A 26,406-nucleotide genomic window follows, 5' to 3' on the forward strand; every position below is an offset into this window, starting at 1 on the left:
GGAGGATGGGATAGGGGAGGGGAGATTGGGGGGTAATTAGGTTCGGTCTGAGGAAGAAGACCGATAGGTCTAATTCCTCAGACCAAGAGCCTCTTCACCACGCCAAGGAGCCCCCCTTGAAGAGGCCATAAATTTAAAAATCTGATGAATAGGACAATCAAGAGGCACTGGACTGTTGGGATGATCTGACAATCCTTGCAGCAGCACTGGGTACACCAAGTGTTCTAACCTTTTAAAGTCAATAAATATGGAATAGGTTAGTAAGACACTTTTCAAAATTACTAATATTTGCTCCATATTGAAGTGGTTACAGGCAAATAACTAGATCATTAAACAAGCCATAGGCCCCTTGTGGATATAAAAATGCGTAACAGTTGATCATACAAAATCGCATCTCAAACTTTTTTTGCTTTTAACAGAAATACAAATACAGACATCAAAATAAGTGCACTCAATCATGCAAAAAACTAAGAGAAATTACATATGCAGTGGACTCTACCTTATCAGTTGAAATAAATTTATAGAATGCTAGTTTAGTAAGACTTTCTACTGTAGACATACAAGAGTTTAAATTCCATTTCCAGAAATGCAATTCAAGAAACATTTACAAGTTATGAAAGCCCTCTAGCTTTAGAAAAAGCAAGCACATTCTACTATTTAAGTAAAAATATACTGTACTGTAATAATTTTTATCGCTGATGAGATATGATTCTTCATAAAATTCAGAAAATAGAAACAAGACGTTAACAATTGATAAACACAGGCTACATCTATTAACGAGATACCCATTACAGCATCAGGAAATGTCCATGCCTTATTACCCAAGTATGACCTGGATTAGATCTAAATTCTACAAGATATGCTTTAGTTTTTGACTACTGAAGACATACTGTAGTATTTCGAGAATATCGAGTACCATCGAAAAGTCACTGGTGCTGCTTATATATCAAAACCTGAACATGTCAAGTCCTAACCAGGGTACCCAAACCATACTGTGCATCTGGAACTCTTCATCAATACACAATACTTACAATCAAAAGCACATCCTTACTCCATAAATGAATACACTAGAAGGGATGTGACACGTCAAGTTTAAATTACACGTGGTTTGTAAAATAGGCATCAAATGCTCACACTAACTTACGACAAAACAATGAAACAATTATGACTGTTTGCCACCAAGTTTGCTCATATATTCAAGAAAGTTCTTTCTAGTGAATATTTATCGGTGGTGTTCAAACATAGGATGTGCAACTTTTACATATAATGTATTTCTTGACTGTGTCTCCTGCACATTTTGTTTTTCACACAGATAATTCTGTCTAATCAGTGCATATAAGTAATAATTATATAATTTAAAACCAATAAGAATCACAAATTGCATAACATCCAATGTTTAAACATCACCTGTATAATCATTTAACAATTCTGCCATACTGAATCTTGGTACTCTAATACATTTTCTCTTAATTTTGCTTCTTTACATGATTAATAATTAAATAAAAATTATATATAGGCATGAAAAGAAATAAAGTATTTAAATAACTTTAAAGATTAATAGCTAAACTGTAATAGTGAAGTTGAGAATAGAGGAAAAATTACTTCAAATGTCACTTACAAGCCTCTTGTCTTATTCTTAATCAAAACCTGCCCACCATTATTTGATTCTAGGAACATCCATCCTCGGAGTAACCACTATCACATGTCCTGCCAAACTCACATTACAACTTTACATTCTACTGTACTAACTAATGCATGACATTCCAATTACCAACAATTTGTTTTGATTACTAACAACCTGTAAAACAGGAACACTTAAAGTAATGCCTTACAAAACTGCATATATGTAGTACTGTATAACAATAATAAGGTAAACCAGTATTTATTACCTGACCAGAAACACAAGAAACTCAATAACTGGATGAAAGGTAAGGAAGGACTCAGCCTCAGCTATGCCAAAATTATACTAAACAGATAAAACTGGTTACATTTATAATAGATCAGTTTTGGAAGTCAATCTAACGCATCAGAAATATTAAAAGATAGGTAAATATGTTATTTTGTTTAAAAAACATTAAAAAAAAAAAAAAGCTCTATCCCATATAAAGATGAAAAGCCTAAACTCTGCCACTTCCAGATATAAGGTTTACTGACTGTGTCCGTGTGTGTCCGTGTCCGTGTGTGTCCGTGTCCGTGTGTGTCCGTGTGTGTGTGTCCGTGTGTGTGTGTCCGTGTGTGTGTGTGTGTGTTTGTTTCTGTGTATGGTTTTGTGTTTTTTGCGGGTTTTTTTTTGTGCGTGTGTGTATATTTTTGTCTGTATATGTATATACAGTGGACCCCCAGTTTGCGATCAGCTCCCAATGCGACCAATTATGTAAGTGTATTTATGTAAGTGCGTTTGTATGTGTATGTTTGGGGGTCTGAAATGGACTAATCTAATTTAGCCGGGTCACCATATGGAGAAGACCCGGGCCGGAAGTACCGGCGAATCTCGAATGAATGAATGAATGAACTAATCTAATTCACAATATTCCTTATGGGAACAAATTTGGCCAGTACTGGCACCTGAACATACTTCTGGAATGAAATAATATCGTAAACAGGGGGTCCACTGTATCTTAGTGTATGAAGAGGATATTACAGGTCAACAAGACAAATCTTCACTCATTCTCTCACACAAAGAAAAAGAAAATGTTCCTAACATTAATTTCTTGGTGGGTATTTCTGGTTAATTCCCATGTTTAAATTTATTGTCATTTCTCTCCGGTTAACATAAGAAAGGAGGAACACTGCAGCAAGCCTGTTGGCCCATACTAGGCAGGTCCTTTACAATTCATCCCACTAAAAGCATAATTTCAATATCTGATAAGCAACATTCTCAAAGAGAAACAGAAAGAAAGCAACTAATTTTTGGTATATGAAAGAGCCAAATCTGGACTCATTACCAACGTGTGTGTGTGTTTACATCATACATAAACTTGCCTAACCAGTGGATACTGATTTCCTTATTGTAACTACTGAGCACATGTTAATTATTACAAGTCACAAGCCCTTAACTTTGTTCACAGCACTGTTGTTGTTGTTGTCCTCACACAAATGCCAGACAATAGAAAGTGTTACAGTAACAACGAGCAAGAGATTCATGAAGCTGTTACTGCCTTGTACGAGCTGCAAAAGGTGTTGCACAGGATGCATGGGGTGAGCATGTGCACATATGCAAGCACAAGCAATGTTCTTGTGGCAAAGCACGTTCATTATGCACTGACTTAGAGAGAGCTTAGCTTGCCTAGCGAGAGTTGCTGCCTTCAGATTGTCATCAAAAGTACGGTATATAACTTTATATAGACTGATGCAGCTTTCTTTGAGGACAGGTAAAGGGGTGGCATGTACAGGCCTTTCTTGGCTGGTCAATCAAGTGAAATAGGGCAGGAATAGTTTATTAAAAGGCTTTAATCTTTCTAAGAAGTGTAAAAATAGACAAGAATTCCCATGAGGCTAACATTACTACAACAAAACATGCCTCACATTTATCTAAGTAACAATAGGGAATGAACTAGTTGCCATTATCTAATCTAACCATTTAGAAGAAATATATTTGATACTTGCAGTACTTTCCACCACTCTCATTGTAGTGAACCAAAGAACTGATGATACAGGTATGTGTACAGCCAACAGGCTCTTACAATGCCCTAATACTCAGTTACCTGTGATGGGATGCATGAACTACTGGGGTTTCAAATGCCACACCTTCTTGCTAAGACAGAATTATTTAAATAAGCAGATTAGAAAAGGTATGTGATGGTAAGCAATTCATGTACTACTTGTGCAATTTTATATGCAGGTCAATTGATATATTGTTTAGACTGGCAACCTAGTTAGCCTATTTAAATGTGTACCATTAACTTAAATTCCTAAAAACTACATCACAAAGTTCACTTCTCAATCCAGTACAAGAAGCCAATCCCAAAAATTTATCATTTAATAACTAGCCTACCTCCCTCCCCACAAAAATCGTTATCTAAGAGACTGATATATTTATACTCTATATATGGTGCATTGTCTTTTACTCGATTATCAGTCAAAAAGTTTCCCAGGAACAATTTCAATGCTGAAGTTCTGACTTGTCACTGATAACAGAATTACTGTACTGTAACTGTCAGTTTTGAGTGATATTTTATGTTAGTCCAAACAAATAATACATAGAACTACAGTTATAAGCTAAAAAGTTACTATGCCAATTAAATTTGGATACATTAACTTTTGATAATAACGTCGTCCCAGTTTACTGGATTCTGTATTGCAACTGATGGTTACTAATATTTCCTTTAGCATAAAAAGATTATCTAATATAATCTTCCATTTTTGTGGTTAATTTTGGCATTGCATATGCAAAAGACTGAAACAGATATTAAAATTTTTGAAACATCACTAGCTAAAATGAGTAGAAGGTTAGTAAGGATAATGATCGTATGCAGAGCCAACTGGCTAAGTGGAACCACACACATTTTCCTATTTGGGTGAATATGAAGGAGTATAACTACCACAGCCTGCTTGTATACCTTAAATATTTTTATATGAAAATATTAAATTATAAATCAGATCCACATGTGTTAGTCTGCATCTGTTTTTTTCCGTCTTTTGAGAATTTGATCACCTCATTGTGCCCTTGAAAGTCGCTGTAAGAATCCAAACATACAATTTAATTCTGCTCTAGGAATTTATAAATTTTGTCTTTATATGATAAAAATTAATTTAGTGCACTAGAACCTCCTGCACAGTTGACAACATGGAGCAGAAATGTAACAATCAGCACTGATTAATTATGAGTGGTAAAAGTCATCCTATTTACTTTGGTTGCTCACTCAAAAACAAATGTACTTTTGAAGACATTTCATGAGCCCCAACTCATTTGGGGTTCTCAGAGCTTATGTGTGAATTAAAATCCTACCTATGTTATAGTAAAAGGCTTCATGAGTGATGTAAATAACTCTAGTGATTTTGATTGCACATGTCTTAAAACATTATAGAAAGGTGACAATACTAAGGAATGTATGTTGCAGGGGATATACAGTACTGCCACTCACTAGTGTTACAGGCATATATTAGCCACTAAGCACTGAATTAATTACTTTTCAACCGACTGTTTTACACAGAATATCTCGGATGATAATCCTGTTTGATGCAGAGTACATGTATACTTGATGCCAATTATATATACTGTTTGTAATTTTTGTGTGTACTTCTATTAAGAATTACCCTGTTTGTAACAATATTTTTTATTCTATTAAATAAGTGAAAGCAGTCTACAATCCCTGAACAGACTGGCTGTAAATGTTGTTAATAATTCACGAGCAGACTGGTTGTAAATATTGTTAACATTCTATGAACAGAGGGGCTGTAATTTTTCATGTTTCATACACAGAATGGTTGTAAATAATGACTGACCTCTCTGTAAACAGTGTTTTTATAAAAACACAAATGTACACATTGTCTACACTTCAAGAACTGGGGTGCAAACCATATGTATTGGGGTGAATATCACATACTGATTTATCTTTCTATCTGTGAGACACTAAACAAAAAACCTGCATAAGCCAGTCAACATGCTTATTTCCTAGCACTGTAAGTTCTAGTTATTCAAATTCCAAAATAAAATACTACTGCTGACATATTTTAGCTTCCTAAAGCAAACACTATTGTCACTTCATATACTTTTGAGAAACGTATCATTAACAGGCCTTTACCAAATAATCAGTCAGCCACGACAAGATTTTACTCTTGCTCTAATTTCTACGACCCCATCGGTGCAAAGGCCTCACATACCAGACACCTCGGCAAATATTGCTGCAACTTTAGCTTCTAAAAATTAAGCTTAGGTACAGAAAACCTCTAGTATTTTTTAAATGTATAATGTCACAAGCCGCTAGAAATGTTGATCATTTTAAAAACACGGGGACATAAAAAATTTAAATTACTCAAACTGAAATTACCAAGTAAAATATGCCATTTTTTTTAGTCAACATCATGATACATCATTATTTAAACTGTACATTATTAACGACATACCACAGCATAACTTTTGCTATATATGCCCTATATTGCTTTATTTAAGGTCAGTTTTTTTATACAATTTGATTGCAAATAAAGCCATTTCTCATTCTAATTAAGAATTAAGAGAATTACTTACACCTTTCCAATAACTAAGTGGAGTTTCTTGTGATATATACCAATGGGTCATTCCTAATTATGACATCTGATTGTTAGGGATTAGATTTTGCTCTTAATTTCTTATTTCTGGACGGCAGTGCATTAAACCGAAGCACTGAATTTCTTTCCCTAGGGTTAGCAAGTTAATAAATTGAATAATGCAAACTGGCGGAGTAAAAGGTCTACTGTTGGATACAATATGGCTAGTTAAATTAGTAAGTTTTCTATAAAAAAATGTCCAGTCTAATGAAATTTATATAATTATTCTTGTTATACAATTTAGTTAAACACCACAAGTACCAATGGCTTCAGATAAAATATAGTTAAGAATTCTGTTAGAAGAATTTGACAGCATCTAGCATATAAAACTTGACCAACCTTGACCATGTTGTCTTATTCATATTGATATCAATCCAATTATTGGCTTTGACATCACAATCAGTATTGATATGGAGACATCTAGGACTGCAAGAAGATACCCTTCACATATAATGAAGTTATAAGTTTTTTCTGTTCAACATCTGTCAGGCAATTCATCAGTGTGTACACCAGCCCTCACACTCCCACAGCACCTACTGCAAGACTGGGTTTATCTCAACAAGGCTTTGATCTCATCCTTCTCTGCAGCATCCAAGTAACTCGTGCCATCGGGTGCAGTGCCATTTTTGTCGGCTCCCTGCAGAAAAAAAATAGAATTTAATTAAAACAAAATATAACAAAACAAGATCAACTGCACTTAAGAGAAATTCAGAGCAGGAAGATTCGTGCAAAACTCAGATGGATGAGGACTACATAACTGACGTCAAGCAAAATGCAGAATAAAAAAAATACATACTGGTAACTAAGAAAAAAAAAAACATGACAAGTGACCAAAAGCTAATGAAGAAAACTAGAAAGAAAGAGGGTTATTGTTTTTTTAGTTATGCTGAGAAAGAAAACAGTAGAAATATTAAGTAAAATGAGATAATATAACTGGCTAATGAAACCCAAAGAAAAAAAATTATAATTTATGCTGGGTGTAGAAGAAACAGCTGATGAACATAGCTAAATTCACCAAACACAAAACATTTAGTGTTTGTGCAAGATACTAATGCTTTAATGAGGGTTCTGAATAACCAGACCAGTCCTGCTCAAAGAGAAAGCTAATCAAACAAGGCTAATGGGAGCAAGCAGCTTCCACTGATTTGGAAATTCCAAACTATGTGAACAAAGTGAATACTGCACCGTACTTTGGAAAGAACCCCACAGCAAGGAGGTGTTGGTTCACCTTCTTTGATCCAGCTTACTTTGAGGATAGAACTTTTCTCAGTGCCTTCTGAGGCTTGTTAACACTACTCACCACTATTTACTGTGGAATAAAGTTAAGTTCACAGAACAATTATTATTACTGAATAATAATTGTTTTTTTTCAACACATTGGCCATCTCCCACTGAGGCAGGGTGACCCAAAAAAGAAAAACATTTTCACAGTCATTCAACACTTTCCACATCATTCACACGTAATCACTGTCTTTGCAGAGGCACCATGATATAACAGTTTAGATGTCACTCCAAACAGCCAATATCCCACCTCCATGACTCAAAGTCCGGCTAACTGGTTTCCCTTCACAAAAAATAGTATCGTCAGGGCCCAAAAACCATTTGTCTCCATTAACTCCTATCTAACACACTCACAAATGCCTGCTGCATGTCTAAGCCCCTTGCACGTAAAACCTCTTTCACAAAGGGATTCAGGGAAGCTGGTTAGTTGGACTTCGAATCCTGGAGGTGGGAAGCACAGGGCCTGCACTCTGAAGGAGGGGTGGAGATACGCTGCAGTTTTTGAACTGTAGTGTAGACACGCCTCTGGCAGGGCAGTGATGGGATGGGTGATGATGAGAGTGTTTCTTCTTTTTTGGGTCACCCTGCTTTGGTAGGAAACAGCTGACGTGTTAATAAAAAATATATATGTATACAGTATACATTTTCATTTTTAACACACTGGCCATTTCCCACTGAGGCAGGGTGACCCGAAAAAGAAACACTTCCACCATCACTGTCTTGCTAGAGGCCCACAGATATGACAATTCAGATGTTCCTCCAAACAGTAAATATCCCAATCCTCTCCTTTAGAATGCAGGCACTTATTTCTCACCTCCAGGACTCAAGCCCCATTAACTGGTTTCCTGAAATCCCTTCACAAAATACAGTGGACCCTGCCTTACGATCAGCTTCCAATGCGACCAATTATGTAAGTGTATTTATGTAAGTGCTTTTGTACGTGTATTTTTGGGGGTCTGAAACCGACTAATCTAATTCACAATATTCCTTATGGGAACAAATTCGTTCGGTAACGGCACCTGAACATACTTCTGGAATGAAATTAAATCGTAAGGCGGGGGTCCACTGTATCTTGCAACAGTTAATCAGGTCCCAAAAGCCATTTGTCTAAACTTACCTCTATCTAACATGCTTGCACATGCCTGCTGTATGTCCAAGCCCTTTACACACAAAACCTCCTTTAACCCCCTTCCCTCTATCCTTTCATAGGACGACCCCTACCCCACCTTCCCTCAACTACAGATTTATACGTGCACATACACACACGCATGTGTTGACCCTGGAGTTCACAAGAAAAAATTGACAAACTACTTCCTGGGGAAGCTATTCTAGAAATAAAAGAAAATAAAAAGTATTATATAGAAAAAAATGCATAGAAAACAATAACAGCAAAGAGTGATTTTACTCCTAGAACTGTAATAACATACAACTTTTACACTGTGCCCAGTGAAGCCGAGAAACAATACAAGAAATGCACAGTAAGGAATAACACAATAAAGATCCACTTACTGCTTCGAGGAGCACTTTGACGCATTGTGTATGACCTTCCCAGATGGCAGCTAGTAGTGCAGTGATTCCATGTTTATCTGTTGACTAAAATAATACAACATTTGAACATCAAATAAATTAAGACGAACACCACAAATTATAGCTATACTATAAATAGGTATAACCATTACAAATAAGTAATTATGACAAAAAAAAATCAGTTAGCATCATATACTGTACTTCAATAATGTAATAAACAATTTTACACCAATTTTGCTAGATTTAGATATCCATTCTTAACTATTCATAGTTCTCTTGCTTAACTCTATTTAGTTACCAAGTTGTTTTGATGAGTTTACATTAATAGCATATATACAGTGGACCCCCGCTTAACGATCACCTCCAAATGCGACCAATTATGTAAGTGTATTTATGTAAGTGCGTTTGTACGTGTATGTTTGGGGGTCTGAAATGGACTAATCTACTTCACAATATTCCTTATGGGAAAAAATTCGGTCAGTACTGGCACCTGAACATACTACTGGAATGAAAAAAGTTCGTTAACCGGGGGTCCACTGTACTTTAAACTCAGTACAGTACTGTATCTTCATAAATAGACCATGACATATCAGCACACTTCTGGGAAGACAACAATTGAATGACCTGTGGTGAATTTGCAACCTTAAATTTATGTTCAATCTTAAATTTTCTTGAGGATTTTTTTTTTTTTACACAATGGCCATCTTCCACCAAGAAATATTGACCCAAAAATCCACAAACATTCCTCATTCATTCAGTAGCTGTGTTGCCAGCAACTGAATCACAATTCAAATGACCTTCCACACTAACATGCCCAACCCTCCTTCATAGCAGAGGAACACTACATTTCCCATCTCCAGGATTCAGTTCCAGTAACTTATTTCCCTGAATCCCTCCTTCATGTTACAGTACCTTGCTCAAAAGTCAAGTACAAAAAATACACTTCGTCTCCACTCACTCCAACCTAGCATGCTGATACAAGCTTGCTAAATACTCAAATCTCTAGTACTCACAACCTTCTTAACCCCTTCCAAAATTTCCTGGGATCACACAGACCCATCCTTTCTCCCACTATGCAATTGTTATGGAGAAATATACATAATACATGTTACAGTTTTTTAACTGTAGTATTGGAACACCTCTGGCAAGGCAGTGATGGAGTGATGGTGAAAGTGTTTTCTTCTTCAGGTCACCCTGCCTTGATGGGAGACAGCCAATGTGTTAAAAAAATATTCATTTAAAATTTGATTTTTTCAATATATGTACTGTACATATATTCTATTACCTGTATTACAATTTTGGAAAGCATTGTGCATACTACGGACTTCACAAGAAATATTATAAACTAATTTGCCTTTATTCATGCCTAATAATAAAACTGAACATTTTGCCTATACCTGGGGTATACCTGGAGTATACCTGGAGAGGGTTTCGGTGGTCAACGCCCCCGTGGCCCAGTCTGTGGCCAGGACTAGTTTATTATTTTTCCCATAACATTCATTTCAGGTTGGCAATACGTCTCCTCACTTAGCGATGTGCTCGTTTACCGACACCTCAGACATACGAAGGGCTCTCTGACCAGTATGCATACCTAAATAATGCATATTAGAGCTGATTTCCTCTATTCTGTTTATATTACAATATACAGTACACTACTGTATAAACATTTAAAAATATACTAAAAATGTTATAAACGTTGCAAAGGTGACATTAAAGCAATATCAAAACTGGTTGACACAAACTCACTACCATTATAGTATGCTCCTCGCTGAGTGACGAATTTGTTTACCGACACGGTTTTAGGAAAGGAACTCCATCGTTAAGTGAGGAGAGGCTGTATTATATTATGCTGTAACTCACCTCCACATTAGCTCCCTTCTCTAGTAGATATTTGATGATGTCTAGTTGGCCATAGTCAGAGGCAAGGCAGAGTGGTGGGCGACCCTCAATTGCTAGATTGACGTCAGTTCCTTTCTAGAAACAAAATAATCCAGAATTAAGGTTATTTAATTTAGGGTAATCACTAAAGAAACAAAATTAGAAAGATCATCCTGTGCAATAAGTGCTGGGGACCTTGCTGCTGTAAGTCCATGACTACATCAGAAAAGTTCTCCCTTTCTTATAAAGACATATAAAGTGTTTAAAAAAAAAGATACAGCATATTACCTAGTTGGTATAAACAAGAGGACAATGTATCTTGTGAAGCTCACAGTATACACAGTATTTTTAGCAAATATATACCTAATAAACTTCAAAAGAGTAATCAAGATGCTATGTTTATATAATGTATAGGTACATAATGTATAGGGATATGTTGTGTATCTTTATATGTGGTATAAACCTTGGTAATAAATACCGACAAGTTGGTTTAGAAAGACACGTAAGCAAACACTATAACATATTTATTAGAAAACGTTTCGGTCCTGGGACCTTGATCACTTCACAGAAGTGATCAAGGTCCCAGGACCGAAACGTTTTCTAATAAATATGTTATAGTGTTTGCTTACGTGTCTTTCTAAACCATCTTTATATGTATATGCTTCTAAACTGTTGTATTCTGAGCACCTCTGCAAAAACAGTGATAATGTGTGAGTGTGGTGAAAGTGTTGAATGATGATGAAAGTATTTTCTTTTTAGGGATTTTCTTTCTTTTTTGGGTCACCCTGCCTTGGTGGGAGATGGCCGACTTGTTGAAAAAAAAAAAAAAAATAGGTACATATATACTTCTCCCTATTAATCCATTAAATTGAGGATTTACAATGTAATCAAGTTATGTCTAATTATTTCTTATACGTGGGATGTACAATGGAAGCTCTAGTCATAAGACAAACTCGATGTTTTAACACTTGCTTGGCCGGGCATTAAAAACAACACACTTGAATATGCATGCTTGCTTCTGATCAAATACAGGTTTTAAAAAATGAGTGAGAACTGTATTATGTAAAACTGACACTCAGGGTAGTCAAAAAATGCTGAATACTGATAATGCCCATCAGTTAAAATAATATTCTCAGCATTTATGAAGCCATGAGTTTTGTCCTCCCCACCTTCCCATCAGGTGTTATCTTGCAGCCTTAAATAAAGTACTACAGTAGTCCCACAAAACCCCAACCAAACTATTATTTCTTTAGTACTGTAATTTTTAACCCTTTCAGGGTTTCGGACGTACTAGTACGGCTTGCACACCAGTGTCCATGACGTACTAGTACGCATAAATTCTAGCGCCTTCAAATCTAGTGAGAGAAAGCTGGTAGGCCTACATATGAAAGAATGGGTCTATGTGGTCAGTGTGCGCAGTATAAAAAAAATCCTGCAGCACACAGTGCGTAATGAGAGAAAAAAAACTTTGACCGTGTTTTTGGATTAAAACAGACTTTGCACTATATTTTTGTATGGTATTTATTGTTGTATTCTAGCTTTCCTGGTCTCATTGTATAGAATGGAAGACATATTACAGAAATTGAGGTGATTTTGACTGGTTTTACAATGAAAAGTACCTTGAAATTAAGCTCAAAGTAGCAGAAATGTTCGATTTTTACCAAAGTTCAAAAGTAAACAAATCATGCTAAGCGTCCAATACACGTCAACTGGTGAGTCTAATATTCTTTCACAAGTGCGCCGATATTATTTATACCATTTCTACACTAATGCAGTAGTCTGCATAACAGTAAATCTTATTTTTTTTGTGAGAATAAAAATTCAAAGTGGAAAGCAAAAAAAAATGTAAGAGGGGCCTGGGGACGTGACTAATGAACAGAGGAAATGTTATTTTAGTGCCAGGAATGTCTTTCTTGTTTATTCTGGACCCTATTTGTAAATTGGCATCTTTTGAAATTTGTGTGAAATTGGCAAAATTGCTAAACTCTGACCACTGTATTGGATAGCTGAAATCAGTAAATTGGTGGTTTCTTGTACTCATTTGATGGAAAAAAATGGAGTTCTAGCGAAACAGTTATGATTTTTGTCGACTTGTACATTGGAATTGGCCGAAAATAGGGCTCAAAGTGGGCAAAATTGCCGATTCGTAAACATCGTCGAGACCGCTAACTTCGTGAGAGCATAATTCCGTAAGTTTCCCATCAAATTTCATACTTTTGGTGTCATTATGATCGGGAAAAGATTCTCTATCTTTTCACACGAAAAAATATTTTTTTTTTTTGAAATTTGGGGGACCCTGAGAACAAGTCTCTGAGAGGGCCTGTGGACCCTGAAAGGGTTAATGACAAATCTGCATATTCTAGTCAGTGCTTATAATTATTACAATCACAACTAAGTACTAAATCACTGCTTATAAATAAATACTGTACAGATAAATACAATAAAATCTCAATTTAATGGACTAATAGGAAGGAAGAAATGAGGGTGTCTGGTAATGCCAAATATCCAGTAAATCCGAATGAGATGGTTTTGCTGGGATTGCAATAAAAATGGACAATTCTATAATCAAGGGATTTAATTCATTGCTTTTGAAATCAATTTACCCAGCAGACTGTACTAGCAGATAATACAGTGGTACCTCGAGTTTCGAACAGCTCCCAACTCTAACAATTATGTACGTGTATCTTCGTAAGTGATTTTTTTGGGGGTCTGAAATGGACTAATCTAATTTACATTAGTCCTTATGGGAACAAATTCTTTTGGTAATGGCACTTAAACAGCCTTCTGGAACAAATTATGGCCAAAACTCAAGTTACCACTGTACTATGAGCAACAGACTGCCTGTTTTTCCTGAAATCAATTTATACAGTGGATTTGGTCCATTCATTCTGTAATTTGATTGGGAAATGCTAAGTACAGGCATCCCTATATTCAATTTGTTATACAGTGGTACCTCAGGATACGAACTTAATTCGCTCCAGAAGGCTGTTCGAGTGCCGATACCAAATGAATTTGTTCCCATAAGGTATAATGTAAATTAAATTAATCCGTTTCAGACCCCCAAAAATACACTTACAAAAGAACTTACATAATTCTTCGAGTTTTTAGCTGTTCGTATCCTGAGGTACCACTGTACTGTACTGTACTGTACTTGGGAAGTTATATGAAAATGTTTAATTATTTTTGTCCCATTTATCATGTACCCCTCCTTCAGAGGGGTGTTAATGTTGCAGTTTTATAAAGCATCCCTCTGGCAAGACAGTGATGGAGTGATGGAGTGTTTCTTTTTCAGGCCACCCTGCCTTGGTAGGAATCAGCTGATGTGTTAATAATAATAATAATCATGTACAAGTTGGCCATCACTAATCCGGCAATCAGTTATCCGGTTTCATCAGTAATCCGGCACTAATTTTGGCTAGCATAATTTCAAATTTCATCATTATACCGACTCAGAAATTGGGCAGATGTAAATCCACAGCAGCAAGCCAGTGGAGGAGAAAGTAGTGATGCATATGAGGGAGATGTAGCAGAAAGTCTCTCTCTTGATAGGTTAATTAAGTGTATTCTAACCTAACCACTCTGTAATCTGGCAAACTCACTAATCCGGCACACTACAGGTCCCAATTATGCCGGATTAGTGATGGCCGACCTGTACTACACTTTGGTGTGGGATTCAAAATTTAAACTGTCACAAATCCATCTACTTGGGATGTTAAAATGGTGTCCATTACCAACATACAGCTGCCCTGCCATATTCACATCCTCCTCCACATAATGCAATGCAAAATCAAAAATAAACTTTTACCAGGATGTCCCACCCACAGAAGCCTTTCCTGGTTCCACCTTGCTCTATTCCCCTGAATCTCTCATGGGACTCTCCCTCTGAACACCAAGTCTACATTTTCCTTCCCACAGATCACTTGCTTGTTTCTTCTGAGAAACCCTTCCTGATTCATATCTTGTAACTTCTTTAGGAAGTTTGTAGATTTTACAGGACATGACTGGACAGGAATGGCTGTCCAGTCTTCTTTAATGAATTAGAAAAAAAAAGTATCCACTGGTTGTGGCATATGCTACCATGGAGCCCATTCCAGCTATTCACCACTATTTATGAAGTATTTCTTATAGGTGGTAAATTGGTAGACAACCATCTAGGGAGATGCAGTAATGTCATACAAGTATGAAATTCAAGCAAGAAAGGTTTGTCACTTTCTTTTGCCATTTCTCAAATTAAACAGTAATTGAAGATTACAGTTATATTTATTAACAATACACAGAGCTTTGCTAGTCATTCATTTACAGTTACCCCTATACATTTTCATTTATCTCATTTTCTTAAGACTTAAAAGATATATATTCAAATAGCATATTTTCACTCTGCCTCATTCCATGTAGTATTTGTCTACAATGTACTGGATTGCCCATCATCTGCAATCTGAGTTGTTCTGTACATTCCTTGAAGATTTTTAACACACTGGCCATCGCTCACTGAAGTTAGATGACCTGAAAATAAAAAATTTCACTCATTCATTTTTATTGCTAACTTGCCCGAGACATGCCAACATTACAGTTCACATGACCCTCCAAATTACAGTATCCTCCTTCAGAGTGAAGATACTGTACTTCCTACCTTCAGTACAGTACCTTCACTCTGAAGAGGGGGTGAGAAAATTTTAGTCTAGAAGGTCATTTGAATTGTAATGTCAGCACACCTCTGGCAAGACAGTAATAGAACGAATGATGGATAAAGTGTTTCTTCTTTTTCGGGTCACCAAACGGTAAATGGTTTGGTAAATTCTTCAGCAAATGGAAAAGTAGCAGAGTGGCCCTGTACAGTCCTTAAGGGCAGCTAAGTTGCATATATTTATTCAGAATTCAGGGACAGCAGACAAGTAAAATACATTCCTTCATAATCCAGGGATGGCAGACAAGACAAGTTGTCCCACAGAGTGATATCTCACCTGGCAATACAGCTACATGGCTTTTATTGTTGTCAATACAGAATATACTATGATAGCTTACTTCCTTTTAATTTCAATACAAGTTCAAGTCTGGTTCATTAAAGTATGCATACACTATGCTTGCATGTATGAATTTGCATTGCTGGTTCTACGTGGAGAAAATGTAATTCGTCATTTGAGAGGTAAATGATTTCACATTTAAAAATATCTAAAATATAACAAGCCTATTTGCTGATTTCATTTTTAGATATACTGTACCATGTGATAAGCAAATGTATATGTGATAACTGAGAGCTTATCTGTTACCCAAGTGACACATCAAAGTAGAATGTCATATTGCGACATCCCCCATATTTCAGGCTTTTACTTAAGTTTGTATTTCTTTCAGGAATATATCCTGTAGAATTATTACATTCACGAGGAGCACTAAACTCACAGGGATCATACAGCACATGGGGGAATGGATGGGGGGCATTCAGGCTTGATCAGAAAAAGGCAGCACAGGTCCAATTCATTCAATCATAAGCCTTTCACCAGCTTATGATTGAATGAAGGGTTATTCTTTAGAAACTTTGCCTTCTAGTATATTTTATTACTACATCTCCTGTACTTCTGGCTTTGACTTTGTATTTCTCTGATACTCTCTCTGCTTCAGAAACCAAGAAACGGTTGCAAATTTGATCAGATACTGGACTGCAAAAGTACAGTGGAACCTTGGTATTCAAACTTAATTAATTCCAGAAGGTTGTTTGAGTGCCGATCTGTTCAAGTATCGAACGAATTTTTCCCAACCAATTTTCTTTTAGGCTGGCTGTTATCACCAATCTTCATAGGCCCCATGGTGACTTATTTATACAATATAAAAAAAAACAAAAAAAAGGCGAAGAAACATGAAATGGTTTACAGTGAAGTTCTGGCAGGTCATGTTTGTTCAGTCGAGTGCCAAGCTTTGTTCAAGTAGGGAGCTGTTTGAGTACTGAGGTTCCACTGTAATAGCTACTGTAGTAGTATGTTAAGAATCCTCTTCCGAAATACTGTAATACACCTACTATCCGACTTACGACCTGCTCGACTTATGACCACTCGACTTACGACCGTGTTTTTTATGCCAAATTTCTGGGAATAAATAACTATTTGTGTTGTACACAGTGTTTATCCTAAACCTTACAGTATAAAATACAGTACTAACAGCATAAAAAGTAAAGTAAAACATGAAATACCAAAATAAAACAATAAAATAAAGTCATTACAAAAATGTTTTGTTGATATTCAGTAGTAAAGTTCGACTTACGACCATTTCGACTTACGACCGGTTTCTCGGAACCGAACTCGGTCATAAGTCGGATGGTAGGTGTATTTAAAACCACATTTAAACACTGGCAATACTTATTTATAAGAACTGTCAATGTTTAGCACACTAACTGCACCCAACAGAGCCCTGTCATCTAAAAACAAATTAGTTAAAAGCAGTACAACAATCAGTGTCTACTGGGAGAAGTGCAAATACAGCACCTTTTTTGTCGAGTAACTCATCATGAGTCTTCCAGCTCCCTAAACCTTATTATTTCTATCTTACTGCAATGGTAGAACATATTCATGGGGAAGCACTTAACCCCTAAGGATCATACAGTGCCTGGGGAATCAGGGGCACTCAGGTTTCACCCAAAGAGGAAGCTTGCTCCAATTCCTTAGATCATGAGCCCTTCACCAGCAATACCTGGTCACTAGTATAAACCACTCTCCTCAACATACAGAGATCACAAAGTGCCTGTCCACCAGCATTAAGCCACCTTCCTCAACCCACAAATTATACAGCATTTATTCACTAACATAAGCTGCTACCCTCCTCAAAGGGACTGAACTGGTAGAGCCAACAAAGTTCTAACCCTTTTGCTGACTATGCTGTAGTACTATGGCTTTGAGGTTACTGTCAGTGCCATAGTACTATGCCATGAGCTCAGCTCATGGACCTAGATAGGAGAGAATGGGTATACGTGATAAGTGTGCACCATATAAAAAAAAAATTCTGCAGGACGCAGCGCATGATGAGAAAAAACTGCAACATTTTTGGTTTAAAACATAGACTTTGCAATGTATTTTCATATGGTTTTTGTGGATGTATTCTTGGTTTCTTAGTCTCATTTGATAGAATGGTCAGTCACACCACTGGTGATTTGTGCAAGAAGAATGCTGAAAGAGTAGATGTCAGAAGCAGATGTATACTTGAAGTATACCTGGAAAGGGTTTCGGGGGTCAATGCCCCCGCGGCCAGGTCTGAGATTAGGCCTGGTTGGTTCTCTATCATAGAGTTCAGGAAACACATGCAGCGAGCTTCTGGGGTTTTTGCAAGGCTTATGGTGGCACCCTTGAAGGTGGTGCAACCACATAGTCGATGATACTAACATCAAGAGACTGGCTAGGTGTGGTCAAACTGCAGGAGATGACAATGTTATCTAGCCTGATGTTTTGTGAATGACACCAGCTGCATGGACTTCTTATAGCCGCTAGGCGTAAGGGATGGGTATCAGCACCATATTTTAAGGCAAGTATTGTATGTACTATGTATTATTTTTTTATGCTTAGCTGTATTGAGCACTTAATATACGATAGTGTAAAGACATTATGAGGTGGTTTAGATGCATTCAATAATGAAAAAACTGCTCTTTTCCATCTGCCAGAGAATTTCCTTCCATCACACGGGATTGGGAACTGAAGTTGTACAAATGGGGACCTCCTGTACCTGGGAGGGAACTGATTTCATAATGTAAACTTTGCTTTCATTGCAGTTTTACAATAATTTAAAGCAACTCATCAATTACAAGGACATACATTTCATGTTAACAAAAGCCACATAAGAATGACACTAGGCACTTCACTAGGAAAGGAACATTGAGGCCATGATAGTATGAGCCACCAAGTCTGTGGTATACTTGGAGGGTGTTCCAGGGGTCAACGCCCCCTTCAGTCCAGTCCAAGACCAGGTCCTCATAACCTCCCAGGTCCCTCAGTGCTTGGGACAATGATCATGGCCTAACCCCTCTCCTCTAGATCAATCAAAATGTCCCTTGACTGAGTAAATTATGCTGATCTGATCTCAGCAAGGTGTCCTGCAAGCCCCTAGTGTTTCCCTTTGGTAACAACCCTGCCCCACCACCCCTCACTTCCCTCTAGTAACCAGGCAGACATCAACACAGCATCTAGCTGGACTAAACTAATACAAGTTTCTTTGTGTAATGATTTGGAGCTTATTTCTAGAAATAGTCAAATATAACATTTAAAAATAGGATAAAATTGTATACATCAAATACAACAAAAATAAACAACAATAATAATATTTATCCACAAAAATTCACATTACATAATGTGGATTTTTGCAAATTAAAATGAACATTCTCACATCACAAACAAGAGCAATTAACATTCTCACACCATGAGTAATCACATTCTTACAACAACAGTGATTAACAGATCCGAAGTTTTCCTAATTTTACTCAGCCACATTGTTGCCAGATGAACCATGGTATTTTTTTTAATATGTTTCGTTGTAATTAAGCATATATTTCCACAGGTTTATGAAACTCAACCTAGTATAACCTAGCTAAGTTAAAATAGGTTTGGAGAAAAACATAAAAATTTAATATGTAAATGAGAATACGTAGGTTGCAAATACAGTATTGTACTCAAACAAAATGTGTTAACTAATTCTATTATATATGAAGACCAAATAACTTATGGTGACACTTTGACAGTCACCTGGACCTTGATGCCCAACATTGTTACCTGGACAGTGACGCCCAATACAGTCCCCCGGATCGTGACACCCAACACAGTCCCCCGGACCGTGATGTCTGACACAGTCCCCCAGACCACGATGCCCAACACATTCCCCCCGGACCACGATGCCCAACACAAAGACAGACCTGGACCACAACACCCAAGACAGTCCTGGACCACAACACCACAACAGTCCTGGACCACAACACCCAAGACAGTCCTGGACCACAACACCACAACAGTCCTGGACCACAACACCCAAGACAGTCCTGGACCACAACACCACAACAGTCCTGGACCACAACACCCAAGACAGTCCTGGACCACAACACCACAACAGTCCTGGACCACAACACCCAAGACAGTCCTGGACCACAACACCACAACAGTCCTGGACCACAACACCCAAGACAGTCCTGGACCACAACACCACAACAGTCCTGGACCACAACACCCAAGACAGTCCTGGACCACAACACCACAACAGTCCTGGACCACAACACCCAAGACAGTCCTGGATCACAAAACCACAACAATCCTGGACCACAACAGTCCTGGACCACAACACCACAACAGTCCTGGACCACAACACCCAAGACAGTCCTGGACCACAACACCACAACAATCCTGGACCACAACACCCAAGACAGTCCTGGACCACAACACCACAACAGTCCTGGACCACAACACCCAAGACAGTCCTGGATCACAAAACCACAACAGTCCTGGACCACAACACCAAGACAGTCCTGGACCACAACACCCAAGACAGTCCTGGACCACAAAACCACAATAGTCCTGGACCACAACACCCAAGACAGTCCTGGACCACAACACCACAACAGTCCTGGACCACAACACCACAAAAGTCCTCAACCACAACACCCAAGACAGTCCTCGACTACAACAAGACAGTCCCAGACCACAAGACAGTCCCAGACCACACAAGACAGTCCTGGACCACAACACCAAGGCAGTCCCAGACCACAAGACAGTAATGGACCACAAGAAGACAGTCCTGGACCACAACACCAAAACAGTCCCAGACCACAGGACAGTCCCAGACCACAAGACAGTCCCAGACCACAACACCAAAACAGTCCCAAACCACAGGACAGTCTCAGACCACAAGACAGTCCTGGACCACAACACCAAAACAGTCCCAGACCACAAGGCAGTCCTGGACCACAAGACAGTCCCAGACCACAAGACAGTCCCAGACCACAAGACAGTCCCAGACCACAACAAGACAGTCCCAGACCACAAGACAGTCCCAGACCACAAGACAGTCCCAGACCACAAGACAGTCTCAGACCACAAGGCAGTCCTGGACCACAACAAGACAGTCCCAGACCACAAGACAGTCCCAGACCACAAGACAGTCCCAGATCACAAGACAGTCACAGACCACAGGACAGTCCCAGACCACAAGACAGCCCCAGACCACAAGACAGTCCCAGACCACAAGACAGTCCCAGACCACAAGACAGTCCCAGACCACAAGACAGTCCCAGACCACAAGACAGTCCCAGACCACAACAAGACAGTCCCAGACCACAACAAGACAGTCCCAGACCACAAGACAGTCCCAGACCACAAGACAGTCCCAGACCACAAGACAGTCAAAGACCACAAGACAGTCACAGACCACAGGACAGTCCCAGACCACAAGACAGTCCCAGACCACAAGACAGTCCCAGACCACAAGACAGTCCCAGACCACAACAAGACAGTCACAGACCACAAGACAGTCCCAGACCACAAGACAGTCCCAGACCACAAGACAGTCCCAGACCACAGGACAGTCCCAGACCACAAGACAGTCCCAGACCACAAGACAGTCCCAGACCACAACAAGACAGTCCCAGACCACAACAAGACAGTCCCAGACCACAAGGCAGTCCTGGACCACAACAAGACAGTCCCAGACCACAAGACAGTCCCAGACCACAAGACAGTCCCAGACCACAAGACAGTCCCAGACCACAAGACAGTCCCAGACCACAAGACAGTCCCAGACCACAAGACAGTCCCAGACCACAGGACAGTCCCAGACCACAGGACAGTCCCAGACCACAAGACAGTCCCAGACCACAACAAGACAGTCCCAGACCACAAGACAGTCCCAGACCACAAGACAGTCCCAGACCACAAGACAGTCCCAGACCACACAAGACAGTCACAGACCACAAGACAGTCCCAGACCACAAGACAGTCCCAGACCACAAGACAGTCCCAGACCACAAGACAGTCCCAGACCACAAGACAGTCCCAGACCACAACAAGACAGTCCCAGACCACAAGACAGTCCCAGACCACAACAAGACAGTCCCAGACCACAACAGTCCCAGACCACAACAAGACAGTCCCAGACCACAAGACAGTCCCAGACCACAACAAGACAGTCCCAGACCACAAGACAGTCCCAGACCACAACAAGACAGTCCCAGACCACAAGACAGTCCCAGACCACAACAAGACAGTCCCAGACCACAAGACAGTCCCAGACCACAACAAGACAGTCCCAGACCACAACAAGACAGTCCCAGACCACAAGACAGTCCCAGACCACAACAAGACAGTCCCAGACCACAAGACAGTCCCAGACCACAAGACAGTCCCAGACCACAACAAGACAGTCCCAGACCACAAGACAGTCCCAGACCACAACAAGACAGTCCCAGACCACAAGACAGTCCCAGACCACAACAAGACAGTCCCAGACCACAAGACAGTCCCAGACCACAAGACAGTCCCAGACCACAACAAGACAGTCCCAGACCACAACAAGACAGTCCCAGACCACAAGACAGTCCCAGACCACAAGACAGTCCCAGACCACAACAAGACAGTCCCAGACCACAACAAGACAGTCCCAGACCACAAGACAGTCCCAGACCACAACAAGACAGTCCCAGACCACAAGACAGTCCCAGACCACAAGACAGTCCCAGACCACAACAAGACAGTCCCAGACCACAAGACAGTCCCAGACCACAACAAACACCACAAAATATTAAAACAATTAACATAAATAACCAGGAAAATCCGTCCTAACAACACAGTATCAGTTACACTGGACTAACATTATCCTCCAGTTATCTGACGAACAAACAAACATTATTCGAGACGATAGACATTACTTAAAGGCGATAGATCACAAAATAAAGCAGAGTAACAGTTGTAACAGTAGTTTCTGGAAGGAATAATAGACGTGTCTGTAATGGGACTATAAACGCACATAGGGAAATGCCAAGCAAAAGGCGGATTTAGGCCTCAATTTGGGAAATTGGAGCATCATTAATGGGGGTAATGGTAGAGGGATAATGGAGGAAAGGCCAGAGGTGATTGCCATCCATGTGAGTGTGATTTATGAGCGTCAGGGGGAGAAAATAACACAAGTTTGTCTGACATGTCGACCAGGGAGGGGTAGGTGGTTATTTATCCGGGACTCCTGCTGCTATTATTCACCTCCTCACCTTCTCCACGGCCTCCATCACCTGGTCCAGGTCGCCGTTCTTCAGCCCCCACACGAACTCGCTCATCACGGCTGCTCAAGGGCCCCAAAAACCGCCTAACTTAAAAATAAAAAGGAGAGACGGCCACTCTGCCTCACTCACTGAGTCACTGCGACCCCCAACATCTGATTGACTCACACTCACACTCCTACATTAAACTCTTGTAAAAAAATTATTTTACCCTGTAATTTGCACCCAGAGGCACTCTTTCCCTAGTATATTTTTTATTATACCTTGCCTAGACATGTTTAATATTCCTGTATACGTATTTATTCACATCTGTTAAATTTATTTGACGTTGTGGATAACTTCGGGTATTATTGGAAAATGAGGGAAGGATCTAGCCATTTGAAAAAAAATGATTGTATAATTCTCTCAAATTACTGCTAATATTATAAATAAAACATTATTTTTACCTCTGGACTAGTGGCACATGTCAGTATAAGGACCCACGAGCATCCGTCTGTTTTAAAATAATATAAAACTGGATTAAAATACATTTCGTGTGGCTGGCAACGTATTTATCAATTATATTCATTTTTATTATATTTGATTATATTTTCGACTATAAAACTAAAGAAAAGCTTGAGCATTAGTTGAAAAATAAGTCTAATATATAAAATGTTCTGTATATTTACTAGATTATGCATTTATGCTCTTTTTACAACGACTGGATTTATTTCTTTGTATTTTTTTGTGGGTTTAATTAGTCTGTCTACTACACGAGGATACCAAGAAATAGTTATAACTATAACCATAACTTTTAAAGGGGTGGACCGGTAAGCCAGCGGAAGGCCTCGGTCAGATGTCCGAAAGCTCCAACGTCGGGTCATCATCTAAGACCCGCGTCTGGCAACACTTGTGTTTCCTGACGAACTTGACCTAACCTAACATGAAGGTCAGTAAGGCTGTAGGTCACCTGGTGACTGTTTGGAGTTTACCTGGAGAGAGTTCAGGGGGTCAACGCCCCCGCGGCCTGGTCTGTGACCAGGCCTCCTGGTGGATCAGACCTGATCAACCAGGCTGTTACTGCTGGCTGCACGCAAACCAACGTACGAGCCACAGCCCGGCTGGTCAGGTACCGACTTTAGGTGCTTGTCCAGTGCCAGCTTGAAGACTGCCCTTATGCATACATAAGGGGTAATCCCCCTTATGTATGCTGGGAGGCAGTTGAACAGTCTCGGGCCCCTGACACTTATTGTATGGTCTCTTAACGTGCTAGTGACACCCCTGCTTTTCATTGGGGAGATGTTGCATCGTCTGCCAAGTCTTTTGCTTTCGTTCTGAGTGATTTTCGTGTGCAATTTCGGTACTAGTCCCTCTAGGATTTTCCAGGTGTATATAATCATGTATCTCTCCCTCCTGCGTTCCAGGGAATACAGGTTCAGGAACCTCAAGCGCTCCCAGTAATTGAGGTGTTTTATCTCCGTTATGCGCGCCGTGAAGGTTCTCTGTACATTTTCTAGGTCAGCAATTTCACCTGCCTTGAAAGGTGCTGTTAGTGTGCAGCAATATTCCAGTCAAAAATAATTAAATACACTCTTAGTGTATATATACCTGTGGGACATACACCTCCCAGTGTATATATACCTGTGGGACATACACCTCCCAGTGTATATATACCTGTGGGACATACACCTCCCAGTGTATATATACCTGTGGGACATACACCTCCCAGTGTATATATACCTGTGGGACATACACCTCCCAGTGTATATATACCTGTGGGACATACACCTCCCAGTGTATATATACCTGTGGGACATACACCTCCCAGTGTATATATACCTGTGGGACATACACCTCCCAGTGTATATATACCTGTGGGACATACATCTCCCAGTGTATATACACCTGTGGGACATACACTTCCCAGTGTATATATACCTGTGGGACATACACCTCCCAGTGTATATATACCTGTGGGACATACACCTCCCAGTGTATATACACCTGTGGGACATACACCTCCCAGTGTATATACACCTGCGGGACATACACCTCCCAGTGTATATATGCCTGTGGGACATACACCTCCCAGTGTATATGCACCTGTGGGACACACCTCCCAGTGTATATATACCTGCGGGACATACACCTCCCAGTGTATATATACCTGTGGGACATACACCTCCCAGTGTATATACACCTGTGGGACATACACCTCCCAGTGTATATACACCTGTGGGACATACAGCTCTCAGTGTATATACACCAGTGGGACATACACCTCCCAGTGTATATACACCTGCGGGACATACACCTCCCAGTGTATATACAGTGTATAATCCTCCCCCAGTACCAACAATACCACCAGTCCGATAACATTCTTCTTTGCAAATATACAGGGTCTAAAGCCAGCAACAAACAACAAAATACCTTTCATCCGTGGACTGCTTGCAGAGGCAAAGGCAATGTTCGCGGCTTTCACTGAGACCCACATAAAGGATCACTTGGACAACGAAATATGGATCCCAGGTTACAACCTATACAGATGTGACAGAGTGAACAGGCAAAAGGGGGGGGGGGGTGTTGGCCTGTACATTGCAGAGTCACTTGTTTGCACAGAACTGCTTAATGCCTCAAATGATGTAGTGGAAGTTTTAGCAGTAAAGATCGAGAACCAAAACCTAGTCATTGTGGTAGTCTACAAGCCTCCGGATGCAACATCCCAGCAATTCCAGGAACAGCTGTTAAAAATTGACCACTGTCTGGAAAATCTTCCAGCTTCTGCACCCAACATCTTGCTCCTGGGGGATTTCAACTTAAGGCACCTAAAATGGAGGAATATAGCAAATAATATTGTTGCAGTAATAACACCAGGAGGCAGCTCTGATGAAAACTCACACTCACACGAGCTTTTAAATCTCTGCACAAAATTCAATTTAAACCAGCAAATAATAGAGCCTACTAGACTGGAGAATACACTAGACCTCATCTTCACTAACAATGATGATCTGATAAGAAATGTCACCATATCAAAAACAATATACTCAGATCACAACATAATTGAGGTTCAGACATGTATGCGTGGAGCCCCAGACCGACAAAATGAGACTAGTCACGAGGGAGCATTCACCAAATTCAACTTCAATAACAAAAACATAAAGTGGGACCAGGTAAACCAAGTCCTAACCGATATAAGCTGGGAAGATATACTAAGCAACACAGACCCCAACTTATGCCTAGAACAGATTAAGTCGGTGGCACTCGATGTATGC

The 26,406-nt window shown here is 39.5% G+C and overlaps 1 protein-coding gene across 1 annotated transcript; it reads right to left on the reverse strand.

Annotated features, from left to right (window-relative positions):
• Nucleotides 1-269: 269 nt before the first annotated feature.
• LOC128703996 (myotrophin) lies at nt 270-23,317 on the reverse strand. The gene is made up of 4 exons (XM_053798878.2): nt 23,147-23,317; nt 10,915-11,028; nt 9,037-9,120; nt 270-6,883 (listed from the first exon to the last, which is right to left on the reverse strand). The coding sequence occupies exons 1-4, from the start codon at nt 23,210-23,212 to the stop codon at nt 6,797-6,799; spliced, it is 351 nt and encodes a 116-aa protein (XP_053654853.1). The 5' UTR covers nt 23,213-23,317; the 3' UTR covers nt 270-6,796.
• Nucleotides 23,318-26,406: the final 3,089 nt, after the last annotated feature.

The sequence above is a fragment of the Cherax quadricarinatus genome, chromosome 66 (assembly GCF_038502225.1).
Source record: "Cherax quadricarinatus isolate ZL_2023a chromosome 66, ASM3850222v1, whole genome shotgun sequence".
NCBI classification, from domain to species: Eukaryota; Metazoa; Arthropoda; class Malacostraca; order Decapoda; family Parastacidae; genus Cherax; species Cherax quadricarinatus.

Bases quoted from the DNA above. Each gene is read 5' to 3' on its own strand.
- LOC128703996 (XM_053798878.2), bottom strand. From the start codon at position 23,212: ATGAGCGAGTTCGTGTGGGGGCTGAAGAACGGCGACCTGGACCAGGTG. The intron at 11,029-23,146 runs GTGAGGAGGTGA...TTTTGTTTCTAG, and splicing joins TGATGGAGGCCGTGGAGAAG to AAAGGAACTGACGTCAATCT. The intron at 6,884-9,036 runs GTAAGTGGATCT...TTTTTTCTGCAG, and splicing joins TCAAAGTGCTCCTCGAAGCA to GGAGCCGACAAAAATGGCAC.